Here is an 18,091-nt window from a genome sequence, read left to right on the forward strand (position 1 = left end):
TTGTGAATTACCACTGTAAGCTGATGGACGACGATTTTTTGTTGGTTCCTTCACCTTGCTGTCTTCTGCCGAACTAATTTTACGACGTATTTCGTAAAGCGGTGCTGTAAATGGCAGACCTCCTTGATTTTGCGGCATCCGTCCGCGTACGTCCACAAACGAAAAAAAATTCTGCCAGTTTCACGCCTTGTAAACCACCGCACAGTAAAGCTGTAAGCCCCGAGGATATGTGGTTTACTAGCCAGATCACGTAATGTCGTAAATCCACCGCTAAAACTGAAATACGCGCGCTTACACTTGACTGGGCAAATGGAGAAGCTGACACTTGATTGGGCAAATGGCACAGGCGTGAGCTGTGCGTTCAGACCATCATGCATCATTAAACTCGCCAAAGTATCTGCTCTTTTAAACTTGATATTCCCTTGCGAATAAAGGGAAGATTAAGAAGACAAAGGAAAATTACCATCAACAATAAAAAAGTGCAGGATATTTAAAAATATACCAGTTTGCGACTCGTATCTATAGCAGAGGCAATGAAAAAGACTAAACAAGCTCAATATTCCATATGATACATTATTGCACTGCTGGCACGTGTCCAGGGTCAAGGCATCGGCTTTATGTAAGCGTATTACTCTAAATAAATGAAAATGTACAAACAAAAATAAACAGCCTCGGCCCTGACGAAGGCAAGCTTTCTTGTTGAAACGCCGGCGCCAGCGATGTTCCCCGTTCGACGGTTTCTCATTAGAGTGTCTTTTTTTGTGAGCCAGAGTGTATGCTCTCGCTAACGAAAGCCATGAATTAATTACCGTCTTCTCGCCCTTCTTGCTTAACTAATTAAACTCGCAATGAACAAACAAAATAAATTTCATTTTTATGCCTAATATCTGCGATCGCATTCATATAGGGAAAGTACACCAAGCGTCCAGCGCACGGAGGATGTGCACAAACGCAGTCCCGCAGTCAGGTGTTGGCCCTGTACGCTACGGCTGTATTGTGCGCGCTGCACGGAAAAGTAAATCTCGTCGCTGATGCCTTCTTATTTGAGGCAAACAAGCGCTTGCCACTACAGCATTTGGCGCAGCACGGTCGACGGTCTTCGAACGCTTCGGCTTTCTCCTTTTCGGGGCAAAAGTTATGCTTAACCTTTTGGATCTCCAGTGCTGGACAAAGGTTTTCGCCAGTGTTGAGGTGGCGCCCGTAACTCTCGTTGGCCGGCTGCATCTATTGTGAGTGCGTTGCACTTTAGGGGGCCGGCTTGCCGTCCATCCACTGCCCCGCCATGTGACATGGTCACGCAGTGGTCAACACAGGCCTAAAACAAGGCTAACAATGATCAAAACTAGCGCAGAATAGACTAACAACGTCTAAAATAATATAAACTACATAAATAACAAAGAATTAATAGCAATAAATGTGCCTAAAATCGCGAAAAACGCTTCTGAAACATCCGGCTCAGACCCACGCCGCCCAAGAGAGTGCGCCACCTGCTAGGCAAGCGCGCGATTGTAGAGGGAATCGCTGGGCTGCCCGGGCTGTGCACATCCTCGGCTTTCACTGTAGTTGAGCTGGATTAGGCGCAGGGAATAGAACTACACCAATACCTACACAAGAACGAGATATTAGCGCTTGATTTATCGCGGGATTCAGAATTATACACCCGGGCCTACACAAGAAAGTCATTAGCGCAGGATTTAGTGCGGGACTTAGAACTACACCAAAACCTACACAATAACGGCATTAGCGCTACATTAGGTTGTCCCCGACTATAAGTGTTTCCTGCACACACAGCACCTTTGGACATTGTTTAGATGTAAGTTCTTGTACATGCATCGTCTAGGTTTGGTAGTAGTCCTCTGACGGGCCAGTTTATTTCAAGATAAATTTGTAATAATTCACAGAATTCGGTGGCCTCAACGCAAGAACGTCAGGCCTTCGCGGAAAGCGCAGCACAGTCACAACGAAAGCTGGAAGAGCAAAATTTCTAGAGCCCGTTGCAAACTCATTCTGCGGAGAAGCGAGGTATCCGCTACACATCTGTAAGGCATTATGTGCACTTTGTTCAAGCGGTAGCTGGTGACGATGAAGAATTATGGCTGAGCCCTCTCTCTTGGGTTGGAAGCTTTAGACGACCCACTAGTTACGCAATTCGTATTGTGTGACGCCCGGTCGTTATTTTACTCTCCTACCCCGCTATATAACATACGTTAACGTGAGAAAGAGGGAGAGAGAGAGGGAAAGAAATTTATTGAGGGCCTGAGGAAATGGGTCATGGGGGCCTTATGGGCTTCCTTGGCAACTAATACAAGTACCCTTGCGAAGTAGCCACTGCGCTATGAATCATCAGAATCTGTATGAAGTAGGGAAGCAGCCACTGTGCCATTTTACAGCGGAAGCTGTTATGAGATCATTTCACCGGCCGTTTTTGGCGCCGTAGTTGTCCGCCGCCGCCGCCGGTGTCCGTAACCAGTATCGCTCGAAATAAAAAAAAACGAAAGAAAAAATTTTAAGATGGCATGAGGTTCGAACCTGGGCCCTCTGCGTGGGAGCCCAGTATTCAACCTCTGAGCCATGCCGGTGCTTGAAACTGCTTTGCAAAAAGGGCCTATACAGGCTTCATGTCAGGAAGGAACCACATTAGCATATGCTATATAGCGTGGTAGAAGAGTAAAATAAGCACCAAGCGTCGCACAACGCGAATTCTGTAACCAGGCGTCACACAATGCGAATTGCGCAACGAGGAGGTTGTTGAATGCTTCCAACCCATTACAAAAGGCTCTGCCATAATTCTTCGTCGTCATCAGGCACCGCATCAACAAAGTGCGTATAATGCCTTACATGCGTTTAGCAGGTACCACGGCTCTCCGTAGAATGACGAAAAATGGCACAGTGCTTGCTGCCCTACTTCTCAAAATTTACAATGATTTAGAGCGTAGTGTGTTCCTCGCACTCGCAAGTGCACTTGTATTGGTTGCCAAGGAAGCTCATAAGCGCATGATCCATTTCCTCGGGGTCTCAGTAAAATTACAATGATATATGGCGTAGTGGGTTCCTCACAAGTGCACTTGTATTGGTTGCCAAGGAAGCCCATAAGTGCACGATCCATTTCTTCGGGGTCTCAGTAAAATGACAATGATTTAGAGCGTAGTGGGTTCCTCGCAAGTGCACTTTTATTGGTTGCCAAGGAAGCCCATAAGGGCATGATTCATTTCCTCGTGGTCTCAGTAAAATTACAATGATTTAGAGCGTGGTGGGTCCCTCGCAAGTGCACTTGTATTGGTTGCCAAGGAAGCTTATAAGCGCATGATCCATTTCCTTGGGGTCACAGTAAAATTACAATGATTTATAGCGTAGTGGGTTCCTCGCAAGTGCATTTGTATTGGTTGCCAAGGAAGCCCATAAGCGCATGATCCATTTCCTCGGGGTCTCAGTAAAGTTCTTCGCCCCCCCCCCCCCCGTCTCTCTCCCACGTCAACGTATGTTATACAGCATGACGGGAGAGAGAAATAGCGAGCGGGCGTCCCCCAATGCAAATTACATAACTGGTAGGCCGTTTAAAGCTTCCAACCCATTACAAAGTGCTGAGCCATACTTCTTCATCGTCATCAGTCGTCGCGTCAACAAAGTGCATATAATGCCTTACAGACGTGTAGCTGGTGCCTCGCTTCTCCGCAGAATGACGAATAATGGCTTTGTAGGTGCTTCCCAACTTCACAAAAATTGTGATTTATGGCGTAGTGGGTACCTTTCTAGTGTACTTGTATTGTAGCCCCAAGAGAGCTTACAACAGGCTCTAGAAACGCCGCTCTTCCAGCTTTGGCTGTCGCTGTGATGCGGTTTCAGCGCAGGCCTGGCGTTTTTTTTTTTAAATGCGAAGCATTTCTTAGCGAACCTCTGGCACTTTGAGCGTTTCTATCTACGTATCTATCTATCTATCTATCTATCTATCTATCTAGCAGCCTACGTCTGGGTGCTCTCACGATCGCCTCCTTAACTTGGTGTAGACCAAAATTGGCATGGGAGGGTAAGAGGATTAGACGAATATGACTGCCGGGTCATGACATGAATAACACTAAAATCCTGTCGCATACGTCGTCAAACCCATTCCACTAGACACGTGTGGCACATACCCGTTTACCACGAGCCGCGGTGTACGGGTATGCGCCACAGGTGATTGACAGTTTATATCTACCCAGGAACGGCGCGAACCGACATTGGTAACTTAAATGCTAGAGCGTTAAGGAAAACCAACATCGGCAGCGTTGACTCAACCGAATGGAAAGAATGAAAATTGGGGTCTCAGCAGGAATCGAACCCAAGCATTCTGCGTGGCGATGAGGTATTCTACCACTGAGCCACGCCAGGTCTATAAAGTGGTTTGGAAAAACAGCCTACTCAGGCGTAATATCGGTGCAACGTCAATAGTGGTTGTGGTGCTGGCTATCTAATCTTAGAAGAAAGCAATAAACACTACATGATACTCCTACGATGTGTACTCCTACGATACAGGCGTCATATCAGATTAACGTCTGTAGTTGCAGAGTTGGCTCCGCTTTTATAGCAGTCTAATAAACATCACGTTTGTATTCCTACGATTCAGCAAGCTATATTGAAGCATTGCTCGACCCCGGAGGAATACATCAACGAAAGTTACATATGATATCCACATCACCGCACCCTAAAGTGCACTTCGTCCACCAGAACGGCGCAGTGTCCTCTTCGTTTCTTACGAGGCTGGGCGATTGCCTCATGCTGACCGAGGATGATGTCAGATTGATTGACAGCCGCTTTGTAGACTAGGCTACGTAGACCACATACGCCCAGGTAGTCTACGAATACGACAATACGACAAACACCATCCACTGATGTTGGTCTGCGTAGCACTATCCAGGCCTACCAGCCTCAACGGCCTATGCCTCACCAACGCGAAGGGTGGCTTCAGGTTCCGACATGTCGCCGGCTCTGTCGACAGACAATTTGTCGACGAAATGACCGAGGCATCCATGACTTCCAGCAGCTATATTATACCACATACTTCACTACACATGGACCCATCATAGCCGCGATCACGACCGTATCCTATAGCAAGTCATGACCAGCTGCTGGTGCTCACTGATCGCGGTGATGATGCGCTTGTTCAAGAACTGTCAGGAACTTCTTCCACACATGCACACGGGTTCGTGAAACGTGCGTGCGTTCTCGGGACACGTATGAGCACTACATATCAGCTTACCGCTTCTGGTGTTGGTAATACCCACGTTGCCATTGGCAGCGTTATCCAACCGTAAACAACTGGTTATATAACACATATGTGGCTCTTCAACTTATATATGTGTGTGTATAAAATATATACACATCTTTAGCGTCGTTTTCTAACGTGTCACTCAGTAAAAAACGTTACGCCACAGTCACCAATCCGCCGCATGCTTCGCATAACATCGACTGCCACGGTACGTGGGATCTGCCGAATTTTTTTTTTTGTTCATGGTGCCAATCCTCTTTAACGCCAATACCTCACATAATCAGTGCACTACGGTACGCATTTTGATATTGTACCTTCAAATACGAGCTATCGTATATATCCTCATTACCATATATCGATCCAGTACGGACATTTTCATGAAATACGGGACTCACAAGAGATATTTTTATCAAGAACTTCCCATGAAAGAGTTGGCGGGGGGAGATGATGGCACCCCTTCGCATAACTCACGGCTTTGATCAATAAATATTGAGGTGGCGCATGAATGCTAGTGTGCTAAGATATGTGTGAATAGACTTGAGCATAAACGCAAGCCAATATAAGGCTGATAGTAACGCTGAAGATGAGTAGATAGGACCCTAAGTCGGCAACAGTCGGTGAAGCTCACTCGGACTCACTCAAGAAATATATTTTGCGCTTAGCTCATTCGGACTCAGACTCGCCCATATTCTCCTCAACTCGACTCACTCGGACTCAGACTTACTAAAATTGTCTTCAACCGGACTCACGCGGATTCAACCTCAACAAAATATAACTCACCTGAACTCACTCAGACTCAGACTCACGGCCCGATCCGAGTCCGAGTGAGTCGACTCATGAGTGAGTTTTCCGACCTATGATGGCTACGCATGTTTATTGACGACAATGGCGACCAAGGTCCCCTGGTGGTGCATTCAAATAACTGTTTTGTGTCCACCTTTACCACGAAAAGCCGGGACCAATGGCAGGGCTTTGCGAGAAGCACGTCATCGCTTAATTTTCATGTTTGCTTCCATTGCGGGACTCGTTTTATCGACCAACGCGGGCGGGGGAGGGGTGATGTAAAACTTGCTCCCCCCCCCCCCCCCCCATTTGTAGAACGCCTATGATCCTGGGTTACACGGTCGCTTTAGACGCGCCAAAACAACCGAAATAAATGTAATGGTCCGGCTCCTTCTGAACAACGCGCACATTATAAATCCGGGACAACAGAATGGCCTCGGAGTTCTCTCGCATAATCTCTCTGCTTTTCGTCGACAAAGAAGGCGGGCTAACTAACGTTTTCTGTGTAATAGAGGTAAAATCGGTAGCAATGTACGCAATGTTCGCAGAACATTCTTGACACAGGCTTTACGGAGGCTCGATCTCGTGTCGCGGTAGTTAACGGAGACAGTTGAGTGCACAGAGGGCGCTCACTTCGCCACCGGTCTGGGTACTTACCATGCTAGAACGAAAGAGCTTGTTTCTCACGTAGACGTGCATCAGTTTGCAAACCAGGCTAACCTCTCCGGGCATTTCATTAAAGAATCTTATCTCTCTTAACCACGCGAACCTCGCCAAACGCAGGCACCCATTAAGGTGTATATTGAATTTTGTTCCTCGCAGCGGAGAAGTGGCCCTAATCATGTCCGTATATAGCGCAGAGCAAAGTGCTGGTTCGAAAATAGAGTTACGGTTACGGCTTGGCAAGCTATGCAGCCTGTAGCAGTGATTGCTCTATTGAATGGCTTTTTTTTTTCTTGCGGGGAACCACGCGCTAAGGACATTATTGGGAAGTCGTAGTGAACTCCTAGACAGCGAGTAGTTAGTATTATGCTCACTATCCTGGCTCTGGCCATGGTGTAGTCACTCTCGCTCGCTTAAATTTTGAAAACTACATTTGATGTAGCTTCGGGAATTGCTAAAAACACGCTCGTTTGTATGAAGCTATTTTCTCCAGCCTGTTTTCGCGAGTCTTGATGTTAAATGACGCCTTGTGAGATGTCACGGCAGTTCCTGCAGCAGTGTCTAATACCATGGCTCAGACTTCCGTGTTGATTTTCTAAGAAGTTTTGTAATTGTGGCAGCAGCAACAGCAGCAGCATCAAATTCCGCCACGGTCCTAAGCTTGTGTAACTAAATTGAAACTTAAGTTCATGACAAGCTTCCGCTCGAGTGCCGCTTGTCGATAGAGCTGCTACAAGGCGATGTTCTATTGACGGCTCCCTCTTGAAAAACTAACTAAAATAAGACGGAATTATCTCCGGTACCTAATCCTTCTACATAAGGTCGCACTGTTCGTCATGTAGCGAATTAAGGAATTTTTTAAATATTCGAAGTCAATCTGTTTGCTCACTTAAGCTGAGCAGACAGTTGTCGATATATATTGATTTTTACATAGTTTTTTTTTTATCTGCGAATCTAAAGTGGTCTTGAAGGTTCTCGAAACGAAAGTTAGGCATTTCTAACAATATCGTTTCAACGCTCATCTGTTACATGTGGTGGTTCACTAAATCGTCGACAGTAAGAGCTGTAATCAATAAGCTATATCAACAAGGTGTCGCACTCGGCTAGTTGACACATTGTAAAACGGATAAAAAGCCAGCGAAAAACCCTACAAACAATGAGAGGAAAACGACGGGACTGCATGGCCGTACGCTGATATAACTTACCTACGTTATGAAACCGTTAAGCGCACAAAGACGGGAACAAGAAGACGACACACAGAGCGCTCTGTGTGTCGTCTTCTTGTTCCCGTCTTTGTGCGCTTAAGGGTTTCATAATGTCAGTGTACCAACTAGCTCGGACCCAGCCTCTTATTCAGTAACTTACCTACGGCCATGGACTACCTGGCCGTGCGTAAGTTATGAATTCGCGGTGTCCGTAGACTGTCGCGCCGCACCGCGGCGCATGACGGCAACGACTCTTGGAGGATAGGCAGACGACGACGCGTGTTTTGGCTGCTTTAGTCAAATGCCTCGCGCATTTGTGCTCTTCTTATGCGCGTCATGGCCAAGAGCACAACAGCTATCAGATGTGCTGCGTGCCCCAGTGCACAAATCGACCTGCCCCCAAGAAGATAAGCCTCCATTCGTTCCCGCAAGATCCGCGGCGAAGAAAGGAATGGGTGGTGAGGCTTCGTATCGGTAAGCCTGTGACGCCGCCGATGCGGGTCTGCAGTGCACATTTCAACCCCAGTGATTTCTTCTGGAGCAATACATGCAGATAAGTGGAAATCACTTTCACTTTTCGTTTAATTGACGTAGAGGCCCATAAGTGCTAGCGTGACGAGACGCGATGAAAAAAAAAATGCTGGAAAGTGCGGGAAGTTTAAGGAACAAGCAACCAAGCGAGCAAACCTAGTGGACGCGAAGTTGCTTGTTTTAGTGTGATCTTCGCAGCTGTTTTTACAGAGATTCAATACTGACTTCGATACACAAGCGAATTCCGTGAAATATTTCAATAAGCTCAGACATTGTACGGGCACTTTTGATCGCGGCCAGGGCCATCGGGATTACGCTCGGTCGTAATCATATAAAGCTGTTTCGATGCGATCGAATATTATTCATAGCGATTTATAATAACAGTATTGGACGGGCACATTTGATCGTGATTGAAGCCGATCTGAATCGCATAATTTAATCGTGATTGGTCCAAACTGATCCCCGTCGAGTTCGGCGTAGACGTCACCAAAATAACAATCGTCGTGATCTCGATTGCGCCTGATCGCGATCAAGAGATTGTGTGGCAGCACCTGATTCGGACCGAACCTAATCAAGATCGGCCCTGACCGTGACCAAAAGTGCCCGCGTGACAACGGTTTTGCGCGCGTCGGAGGCCTGTACAATACAGACAATCAATCTATACAGGCTTCGATCTAAGGTGACATGATGCGTCCGTTTAGCAATTTTATGAACTTAAAACAGATCGAAAGAGTGTCTTAGACGAAAAGTGGGGCCTTCTGTATCTGCCAATAACTTTTGCTGTTGATTGAAACACATCTTTTTCCACAGCATATAATGTGGCGGGCGTTCAGCACCGCTTCGCCTTCAATTAGGCATCTAATTCTTGTGTCTTCCGCTCCAATGTGGTTCATAACATCACCTAATGAAAGTGGCCTTGCAAAAGGAAGTGAATATGCTGTCGCACATCGTGCAAAACGTGTCGCACCACGCTGAAGAACACGCAACGAGCTGTGTTTACAAGGGTCTCTCCGGGAAAACCGGAGCGCCTATCATCCCTCGAACAGCCAGCCATCTTGAGTCGACTTGTGCGCCACCTATAGTTCGCGGACAGTGCTATTTGATGCAAGGAAATGAGTGATGACGCTGTGCGTTTATCGTATGTCAACTAGCGCGTACAGTCCTCTGCAACTTTAAGGTGCATTTGGCTCCCACAGAAACCTTGTAACCAACAATGCTAGTGTTACACCACCGCCAGAGAAGGCTCTTAGCGTACATGGAAGACGTAGAACCGCGGCGGCAACAACACTGATTTGTTGGCTGTAGATAACCGGTTAAAGGCTTCAAACCCACATAAAGGTCACACTTGCTTGAAGCTATCGAGAATGACTAGCTGGGCTGACGAATACCACTTTCCTTATCGAAACGCTGACAGCAACGAATTTTTTTTCGTAATTTTCTTGCGGGAAGGAACACTGGCACCCAATGGTCTGCGGAGCGCTTGGATTGGCTAGGCTTGAAAGAGAGCTACGGCACAGTTGTGTTGCTTGCTCTAGTTGCTGCTTTCACAATGCCACATCTTAACTTTATTTACAGGAAATTTATTATACTGTACAATTTTCAAAGCGTTACCAACAACGTCAGCCTTTTGAATATCCCATCATGATGGCTAAAGAGTCAGATTCGTTCAGATTCAAAGAATCCTGACTGTGTACATGACTCAATTGCAGAGTAGCACGTACATATTATTCTGTTACAGAGAAGAGTATGAACAGTATAAATGCCCACATGTTCTTTCGTGACGGAGTATCAATATTTCAAGATTCTAAAATGTTTAAATCAATCCTCACCTGGGATCCGTCATATATGCCTTACGAATCAGATCTGTGCAAGTACTATTATATTAGTATAAGAAAATAATACTGAATTGTTAGGCTGAATCACCCCCCCCCCCCCCCCCCCCCCCCAGAAAAGAACAAAAAATCAGTTTCACGCCGTGAAAACCGTCAGACGACGAAGCTCTCCTACTAGTGCATGTGAGGGTACAGATGGCTATCTTTGTTGCTTTTCCAGCGACATTGTCATGACCATCATGATCTTCATTTAGCATCGTCACCATCCTGATTTAGCATCATCATCATAATTTCAAGCATCATCGTCATTTCATTTTATTAATTTCTTTACTCACTCCTCTCTGGTCCCGTGACGTGCGTGACACCGGAAAGACACGCAGATCGGCACAGGCTCGAGTTGAGAACAGCTTCAGTGTCAAAAAGGAACAATGCTCTGATTTTTGAGTGGCAATATTCGCTAGACCGCGTGTTAAAACACACATTAGAGACATGCAAGCTTTTCGAGAAGCATGTAAACAACAATCCCCGGAACGCTTTCATAAAAGGTCAAAGTTCTTTTATGCATCGCGAACGAGAGCACAGGCGAAAGCATATATGCTTCACAAGAAATAATTAAAATTATTTGACGCCCTCAGTCGACCTCACGCCGACCGCTTAGCGTTATTCTTAATGGCATCTGTAATGAATGCGCCGATGCCTTCCCAGGTGAAAATGTGTAACTGGGAATCCAACTGGTTTCAACTGGTTCCACTTCAACTGGTTTAAGGAACACATTTCCAGTTGGTAACTGGGACCAGTTGGGAATGCATTCCCAGTTGGCGACTGGGACCAGTTGGGAATACATTCCCAGTTGGCGACTAGTACCAATTGGGAATGCATTCCCAGTTGGAAATGCTTTCCCAGTTGTGAACAGGTCCCATTCCCCGTTGGTGCCCAAATGGGCATGCTTGTACTCCAGCTAGCTCAAACAATCTTCAACGTGCAAATAATGTTCATTCTGAGCATATCAAACACTCCAAAGGAACACTTGACACTCCATGTTAAGTGTAGAAGATGATCATGATTTATTGCTATTACACAAAAAATCACACAGCTCTAGGCATTCCCTGCTGTGGCTGGTTTGGACCAGCACTGTGGTTGCACATTCAGTGCAAAGATTTCCTCCGCTCGGCTTTCATGCAGTGCTGTATTTTCTCAACCAATATACAGGTGAAGTTTCGGGCTACGCAGCTGATGAATCTGTGCCATTCACCCGTGACCAATGAAACAGCGTTGCTGCAAAATAAGAGGTAACATGTTTCATGCATGTCTCAGAACAGTCATATGAATTTACAGATATACACAGCAGACCTACCTTCCAACAATTCACACGACAAACAGTGTCTACAGAGGTCATGCGCTGCATCTATTCCGAATTTTTAGAAGTCGAGTTTATATATCATCAGCAAAAAATAATAAAAAAACACCATTATTTTCACTCGAATTCATATGCCTACACATGCAACAGGTTCAGGAATATTCACTTAGAGTGCAAATACGGGCCCTTAGCGCTTTCTTTGAACGTCGCGGACAGAGTTACGAGTACACTTCATAGTTATTTAGCACGCCGTTCAAAGCACAAGTATTGCACGGCACTCGTTTTCTGTGATGCTCCCAAACAAATGGCAGCAAGTTTGCGAGCACTCCGCACAAACCCATAAACAAACTTAGCTAGAGCAGTATAGAAAGCATTTGTTTACAATGCAACGTTCCATCGTCTCAACACTCAAAGCACTCTGCCTGCATTATATCTACATACTGAACAACTAGCACTCGAAGCATAAATGGTGTAATTACCTTCAAACAGCTGCATCGCTGACAATTGGCAGGCAGCATTCCGCACACAATGGGTCCATATATCCGTCTTGTCACAGGCGTAAACACTTGTCCGGCGTTCGCCTGAAGTCAAAGTCTTCCACAGATGAAGCTAAATTAGACTTTTGTCGAATTAGTGCGGAACACTAATTCGACAAAGTCTAATTTACGCACGCCATGACTGCACGTTCCTTTTGAAAAACAGCACAACTAAGCAGCGCGACCACGGACCACCGAGCTACAGTGTACTCTCTAACCGAGCGCTCGGTAGCTAGCCCTCGTCCCATGTGGTGTACGAAACTAGCATCGCTGGTTTTCTAAATTCTATGTCTTTGTTATCCAGTTTCTTTCTTCCATTAAATATTACCGAATTGGCACGAAATAATTCATTTCAGTTTATTTTATATGTAATCTTTATGCTTGATTACTTTGCTGCTTCGTTCAATGTTTGAGCCTATGAGATACGGAACTAATGTGACGGCAGTCGATGTAGAGAGGCTGCGTTGTGCAACGGTTTGTGGGTTTGTGCTAGAACAGGTTAAGGCCTGCGCACTCCCTCCGTGACGTCACGCGCCTTGCCCGAGTGGGCCGCGCCTCGCGAAAAAGTTTGTCTGCTAGCCGCCCAGGCTCTACTCACTTCCATGCGCTAGACGTGTGTGGGGTTGCCTCACACAAGTCGCAGTGGTAATCACATATATGTACTTTTCACTCAAGCATGCAGATGTAAACTCGAGGGCAAGGTATGTCAAACTAAGACATGCTAAAGGAAGCTTTGATTATTGTGCCCGAAAGCCGTAGTGTTAGAAGCGTGTCAGACTACGGTATGGCGTCTTTCGATTTACTTGATTAAATAGAAATAAACTACGATCAAATATATTTCATGCAGACTGCATCATTTATTTATTCTGAGGCGAATTTTCAAGCCGTTAAAGGTAGCTTAATTAAGCGTCTTCAGTTTTCTCTTCAGTGCTGCACCCTTCTTTGCCGCCGTTAACTTGTCGGTTTTCATTTGGACGTAGTTTTTCAGTAAGGTGTTGGTGGCTGCCCACAATATATTATGAAGCACTGTGTCTGGATGGTGTCCTTTGCAACAAATGTCCAAATCTTCATTGTCAATTAAGAGGTGCTTCACCACACTGAGAAGAAGCTGCCTTTGGTGCCGTGCTGCATGAAAGCGGGCGATGTTCTCTTTTGAGGTTAGCTTTTCTAGCACGAGTTGTGTGTGAAGAACAGCACTGATTACTACTGGTTGGGGAAACTTGAGGGCCCCTCTTGTGAGGCCTTCGATTAGCATATCATCTCCCATTGGCATATCCCTATCTCGTCTCGTGATGTTGGCCGCACAATCTTCACAGGGAATTTTTCTGAGAGCGGCGTGGGCGCAGTAACCTGCAATATACACTATTGCAGGCAAGCTTTCCTCTTTTGATTTCACGTCCTCTTCGGTCACCTTGATGCCATATTCTTCTATCACCTTGGCTGCATCAAACACAATGCTGCTCGGCTGGGACAGTTCTTTCATGTCTGGAAATACCAGCGAGTTTTGAAGCCTCAGTTTGGCTTCTGATTCAAATATTTGTTGGACGGAAATATGGTAGTTGGATCCGACGGTAACGACCAAACCTCTCCTCGAGGCTGTCTGTCTGAAACTTTCCAAGCAAGACATATTCAAAACGTAGCTCCTCCAGGCAATACCGGCTGACTTCAATCAAGGAGTACGATGTGAGACGTAGTGCCGAGTGCGTCTCCGTGGTTAACAGTCCTGCACGGCCAGTGCCAACCTTCAAGTTTTCCCAAGTGTCAAGCCAGTCCACAAATGTATTAAGAAACTGCAGCTGCATGTCCTCCATACTTCTTACGGGTGCTTGAAGAGGATTTCTTAGGCGCTTGCCTTTCGATGGTGTTTTAGTGTTCACAACGCACCACCACTTGTGTACTAATTCAATAAATTCGGCAGTTTCTCGGGCAGAACTCAAACCAAGCTTTGCACCATAAGTTTTCAGTGCTTCTGCAATGAATGGACTGATCACTTTCAGTGCTAGTTTCACGTTTTGTCTTTCGAGGTTGGAGGGGTTCAAAGCCTTGTAGGTAAGTCCGTATCCAAGCTTCGAGAGATTGTGCTGCTCGGAAGCGTACAGTTCACGAAGTGTCTCAAATGTTGCTTTCTTCACTTGCACCTGCGATGTCGTACTGGAAAATTCCGGATAAAAAATTGAACAGCCTTCATTTTTCTGGTTCAACCAGTTGTTACGGATGCACTTTAATAAATGCACGGTATCGACAACAAAAAATAGCGGCCTTGAATTGTCTGCTGGATGTGGGTACACAATGTCTATTGTTTTGTTTTTTCAAAAAAACGACATGACTTTTCGGTTCACAGCGTTGTTATCAGTGATAACGGCAATTACTGTAAGTCCTGCTTTTTCAAGACCCAAAATTACTTTTTTCAAGATGTTGTGCAAATGGCTGGCTTCAATGCTGAAAACAGGGAGGATGTGTACCACATCTTTGTGCGCAGAAAGCAACGAATTTGTCATGAACACGTGTGCTGTTTTTGCTGCTTCAGAGGAATTTGATGCCGTCCCTGTCAATGAGCCCCCCTTATACTCAAAATATTGCTGGATGTGGATTTGATCTAACATGAGCGTTACGACTCTTTCATGCGGCTTTAGAAGGCTCACCTTTTTTGTAATGTACTGCAAAAAGCCTTCATCGCTTTGTTCGTTTGCAGGACTTACATTGTACTTGCTGCACAGCCTTAATATTGTGGAAGGATGAGGTAACATTAATTTCCCAGTGTTGCGAACAAATTTGTATGCGTGAGGAGAGATCGTGTGAAAAATGCTTGCTAGTATAAGAAGATCTGAAGAATATCTCACAGCTCCTCGCTCTTTAAGTAGAAGGCGCAACTGTTCCTTCAGAAACTCGAGTGCTTCTAATTTCTCTTCTGGCAGGAGGTCACCATTAGACAGGTCATCAAGAAGAGAAAAAATAATGTGGAAGCAGGCTTTCAACTTTTCTTCTTTTTCACAGACGTCTGGAGCATTGAAATGCTCCACACTTTCAAGAATAGTCTGCAAGCTCCGAATGTCCTCCAGTTTTTCTGGAATGGCAACATCAGCAATGCACAGCTTCATCTTTTTCCAGTAGGCAGAAATGTGCAACGCGTCGGAAACGACCACAGAACGTTCAACCTCTGGAGGTAGTGTGTTGCTCTGAATATGTAAAAACATAATAGCAGCTTCCGTGTTGCTCACTATCCAATAGTCGGACAACTTAAGTTCTGAGAGTTGTGACACGAGCTGCTCGAAAGATGCCACCCTATTTTTGCGTTCATCCTCTTCGTGCGAAGAAAGCGACATCTGAATGACCTTTTGTAGCTGGTCTGCCTCACGGCGCTTCCGTTTTGAGTCAGGCTCCTCGCGAACCGGAGCACAGTCGGATAGGTAAGCGGGGCTGTTAGGAAACATCGTCGGCACTGCATCTTCGGTTAGTCGTGTGAGGCTCATCGGAACTTCTATAGTCCTTCCGTTGCTATCCGTGTAAGTAGTGGTAGTCCTCAAATACTCTGCTTTGAAATGAAGTTCGCAGACCTGCGATATGCAAAAGCAAAAAGAATGTTTTAAAATATTTTAGCAACATTTCAGATATGTTTTTCTGCCTGAATTACTTTATAGAACGTTATAATTAGCAAGGATTGAGGTCTATAGTGACGCTGCTCAGTAATCCATTGCATTAACACAGGTCTGCGACACAGAATTGGCTTTATGCAGGCCCGTAGCCAGGGGGGTGGGCGCCCCCTCCTCTCGAAATTTTCATGATACATGGTGTTTTACCGAAAATAAATAATGAAAATAGGCGTTCTTCTCAATTTGTCAAGGCTTTCGGCAAATGCCCCCCCCCCCCCGAAAAAAAAATTCCTGGCTATGGGCCTGGCTTTACGTGAAGATTTATTGGTACAAACCTTAAATTCTTACCTTCGGATCACGCAGAGTATCGATGTCGACGTCGTCCCGACGAATAGCGCGTTTCCATTTTACCCTGCGGTGGTCTTTAGAGAAGGAGAACAAGCGGACCTTCGGTCCACCGTCATAATTTCCACGACAGTTCGGCACGCAGCAGCGGCCCATCCTGCGAACTTCCTGGTAATTTCACGTCACGAAACTTCACTGCTTGCACTCCAAATAACACAGATAGGGTCAAGACTTGCACAAATCTCCAAAGCACGTCCACCAGCACTATTTCCAAATTCTTGTGCAGCGTAGCACCTCGCTGTGGCAGGGCCAAACAAGTTCTAACAGGCTCGCCCTAACGAAAGGAGTGACTGACTCTGCATTCCCCAACCGGTCCTCACCTTGCCCACCAGTTCGTCGGGCTAGGTGTGGTGACGTCAGACAGGGAAACGAAGGGAGTGAAGAGGCCTTGAAAATTCTAGGAGGCGCTGGTTTGTGTCGGCAGCATGTCGGCAGTCTCAGCTGTGGTAGCTCTCGGCACTGGCACTACTCCATTTTTCGTTCTCGTACGGAAGTAACCGCTGTGCTGCACACAAGACTATTAAGCATGGCATGCTCCCAGCGAGACGACGGCAATATTAACACCCCAACGTCAGTTGGGCCCGCCTCGGTTGCGCGTATTGTCACCGTGATGGACGTAAAAAGATTGACAACAGCTTTTTAGTGTTAGTTGAATGTACTGATGCTAAAACAAGCGTACGCTTGTGTGCACTGTGTTGCGCATTTGCGCAACGGAATAATCCACGATAATATGATTTTTAAAAAAAATACATATATATCAGGTGAGGTAAGGCTGTATAGATTAATGTAATGGGGTTTAAACAACACGAAGAGGATGACGTCTAAACAAGAAAAGATAATTCAATCGCAAACCATGAGATGCTATTTTCTTATTCTCTCATTGTCCTAGGAATATTACTATAGGCCAGTGATGGTACCCTTCTGCAAATAGGACACAAAAAGCTCTTAGATAAAACCCATTCGCTCAAGTGCAGCAATGCTGCGTATGCGTTCGAGTTGAAGAACCGTACAACCAGGACAACTGGTCGCACTTCCAGTTAGGGCGCAACTGGGACCACTTGCTTCCAATTTAACTGGTTATGGTTTCCAACTGGGATCAGCTTCTTCCAGTTCAACTGGTCATGGTTCCCGTTGGTGGCCAGTTGAGCTGTAACTGGAACCAGCTGCTAACTGGGACCAGTTGCAACTGGAATTAACTGGGACCAGTTGAGTTGTAACTGGGACCAGCTGCTAACTGGGACCAGTCGCAACTGGAATCAACTGGGACCAGTTGTTTCCCAACTGGAACCATTTGATCCCAGTTGATACCAGCTGAAACCAGTTGGATTCCCAGTTAGAACTGAGGTGAAGGAAGTCCTGGTTAGCTTGAAGAATCAATCGCTCCGCGAAGCACACCAATGATCGACCTTGCGTAACTAGCCATAGATGACATGGCAGAATGGTAACCGACACTTTCTTTATGACGGTTCCTATTCGCACTTTCTCTCAGACCAACACCCTCTAGACTAGCTAAGACCTGTTCGCGCATATCCTCCTCTCCTAGTGCCTACGTCACCATAATACGACGGAGCTGCTTTGTCGGCGCTTTCGGGAAACGAGGGAAAGCATGAACGAATGGATTTACAACAATATGGGCATTTCTGAAAACGCGTCCTCCGCGCCTGTCCTAGTGTGATGACGTCACCGAGGAGTCTAGAGGGTGTTGCTCATACTCGGTAGGTTTGAGGAGGGGCACTATATGGCATTTTTATGCATTTGACGTGAGTAAAGACGGGCGCTTCACAAACAAGGAGGGAGCATGACTGTCAAAAAAAAAAAAAAACGCCCTGTTGTCTTGTGGCATACTATAAGGCTAACGATGGTTTGTCAGTTTTGTGGACAGAATATGTGTTAGCCTATGGACAGCCGTACGTCGGCAATGTGTCCTAGAATCAGATGTATGCACTG

At 46.0% G+C, this 18,091-nt stretch overlaps 2 protein-coding genes across 2 annotated transcripts; both read right to left on the minus strand.

Moving 5' to 3' along the window:
* Positions 1-12,984: 12,984 nt before the first annotated feature.
* Positions 12,985-13,710, minus strand: LOC119372129 (uncharacterized). The gene has a single exon (XM_037642594.2). It carries the CDS (start codon positions 13,630-13,632, stop codon positions 13,048-13,050), a length of 585 nt encoding a protein of 194 aa, XP_037498522.1. The 5' UTR covers positions 13,633-13,710; the 3' UTR covers positions 12,985-13,047.
* Positions 13,711-13,720: 10 nt separating this feature from the next.
* LOC119372128 (uncharacterized) lies at positions 13,721-16,548 on the minus strand. Its single transcript, XM_037642593.2, has 2 exons — positions 16,088-16,548; positions 13,721-15,703 (listed from the first exon to the last, which is right to left on the minus strand). Exons 1-2 carry the CDS (start codon positions 16,238-16,240, stop codon positions 14,459-14,461), a joined length of 1,398 nt encoding a protein of 465 aa, XP_037498521.1. The 5' UTR covers positions 16,241-16,548; the 3' UTR covers positions 13,721-14,458.
* Between the last annotated feature and the right edge of the window lie 1,543 nt (positions 16,549-18,091).

The sequence above is a fragment of the Rhipicephalus sanguineus genome, chromosome 10 (assembly GCF_013339695.2).
Source record: "Rhipicephalus sanguineus isolate Rsan-2018 chromosome 10, BIME_Rsan_1.4, whole genome shotgun sequence".
Taxonomy (NCBI): Eukaryota; Metazoa; Arthropoda; class Arachnida; order Ixodida; family Ixodidae; genus Rhipicephalus; species Rhipicephalus sanguineus.

What these genes read in the sequence shown, in the direction of transcription:
- LOC119372129 (XM_037642594.2), bottom strand. Translation starts at nt 13,632, where the DNA reads ATGAAAGAACTGTCCCAGCCGAGCAGCATTGTGTTTGATGCAGCCAAG.
- LOC119372128 (XM_037642593.2), bottom strand. Translation starts at nt 16,240, where the DNA reads ATGGGCCGCTGCTGCGTGCCGAACTGTCGTGGAAATTATGACGGTGGA. An exon ending in ATACTCTGCGTGATCCGAAG is followed by an intron (nt 15,704 to 16,087) that starts GTAAGAATTTAA and finishes TGCATATCGCAG; the next exon opens with GTCTGCGAACTTCATTTCAA.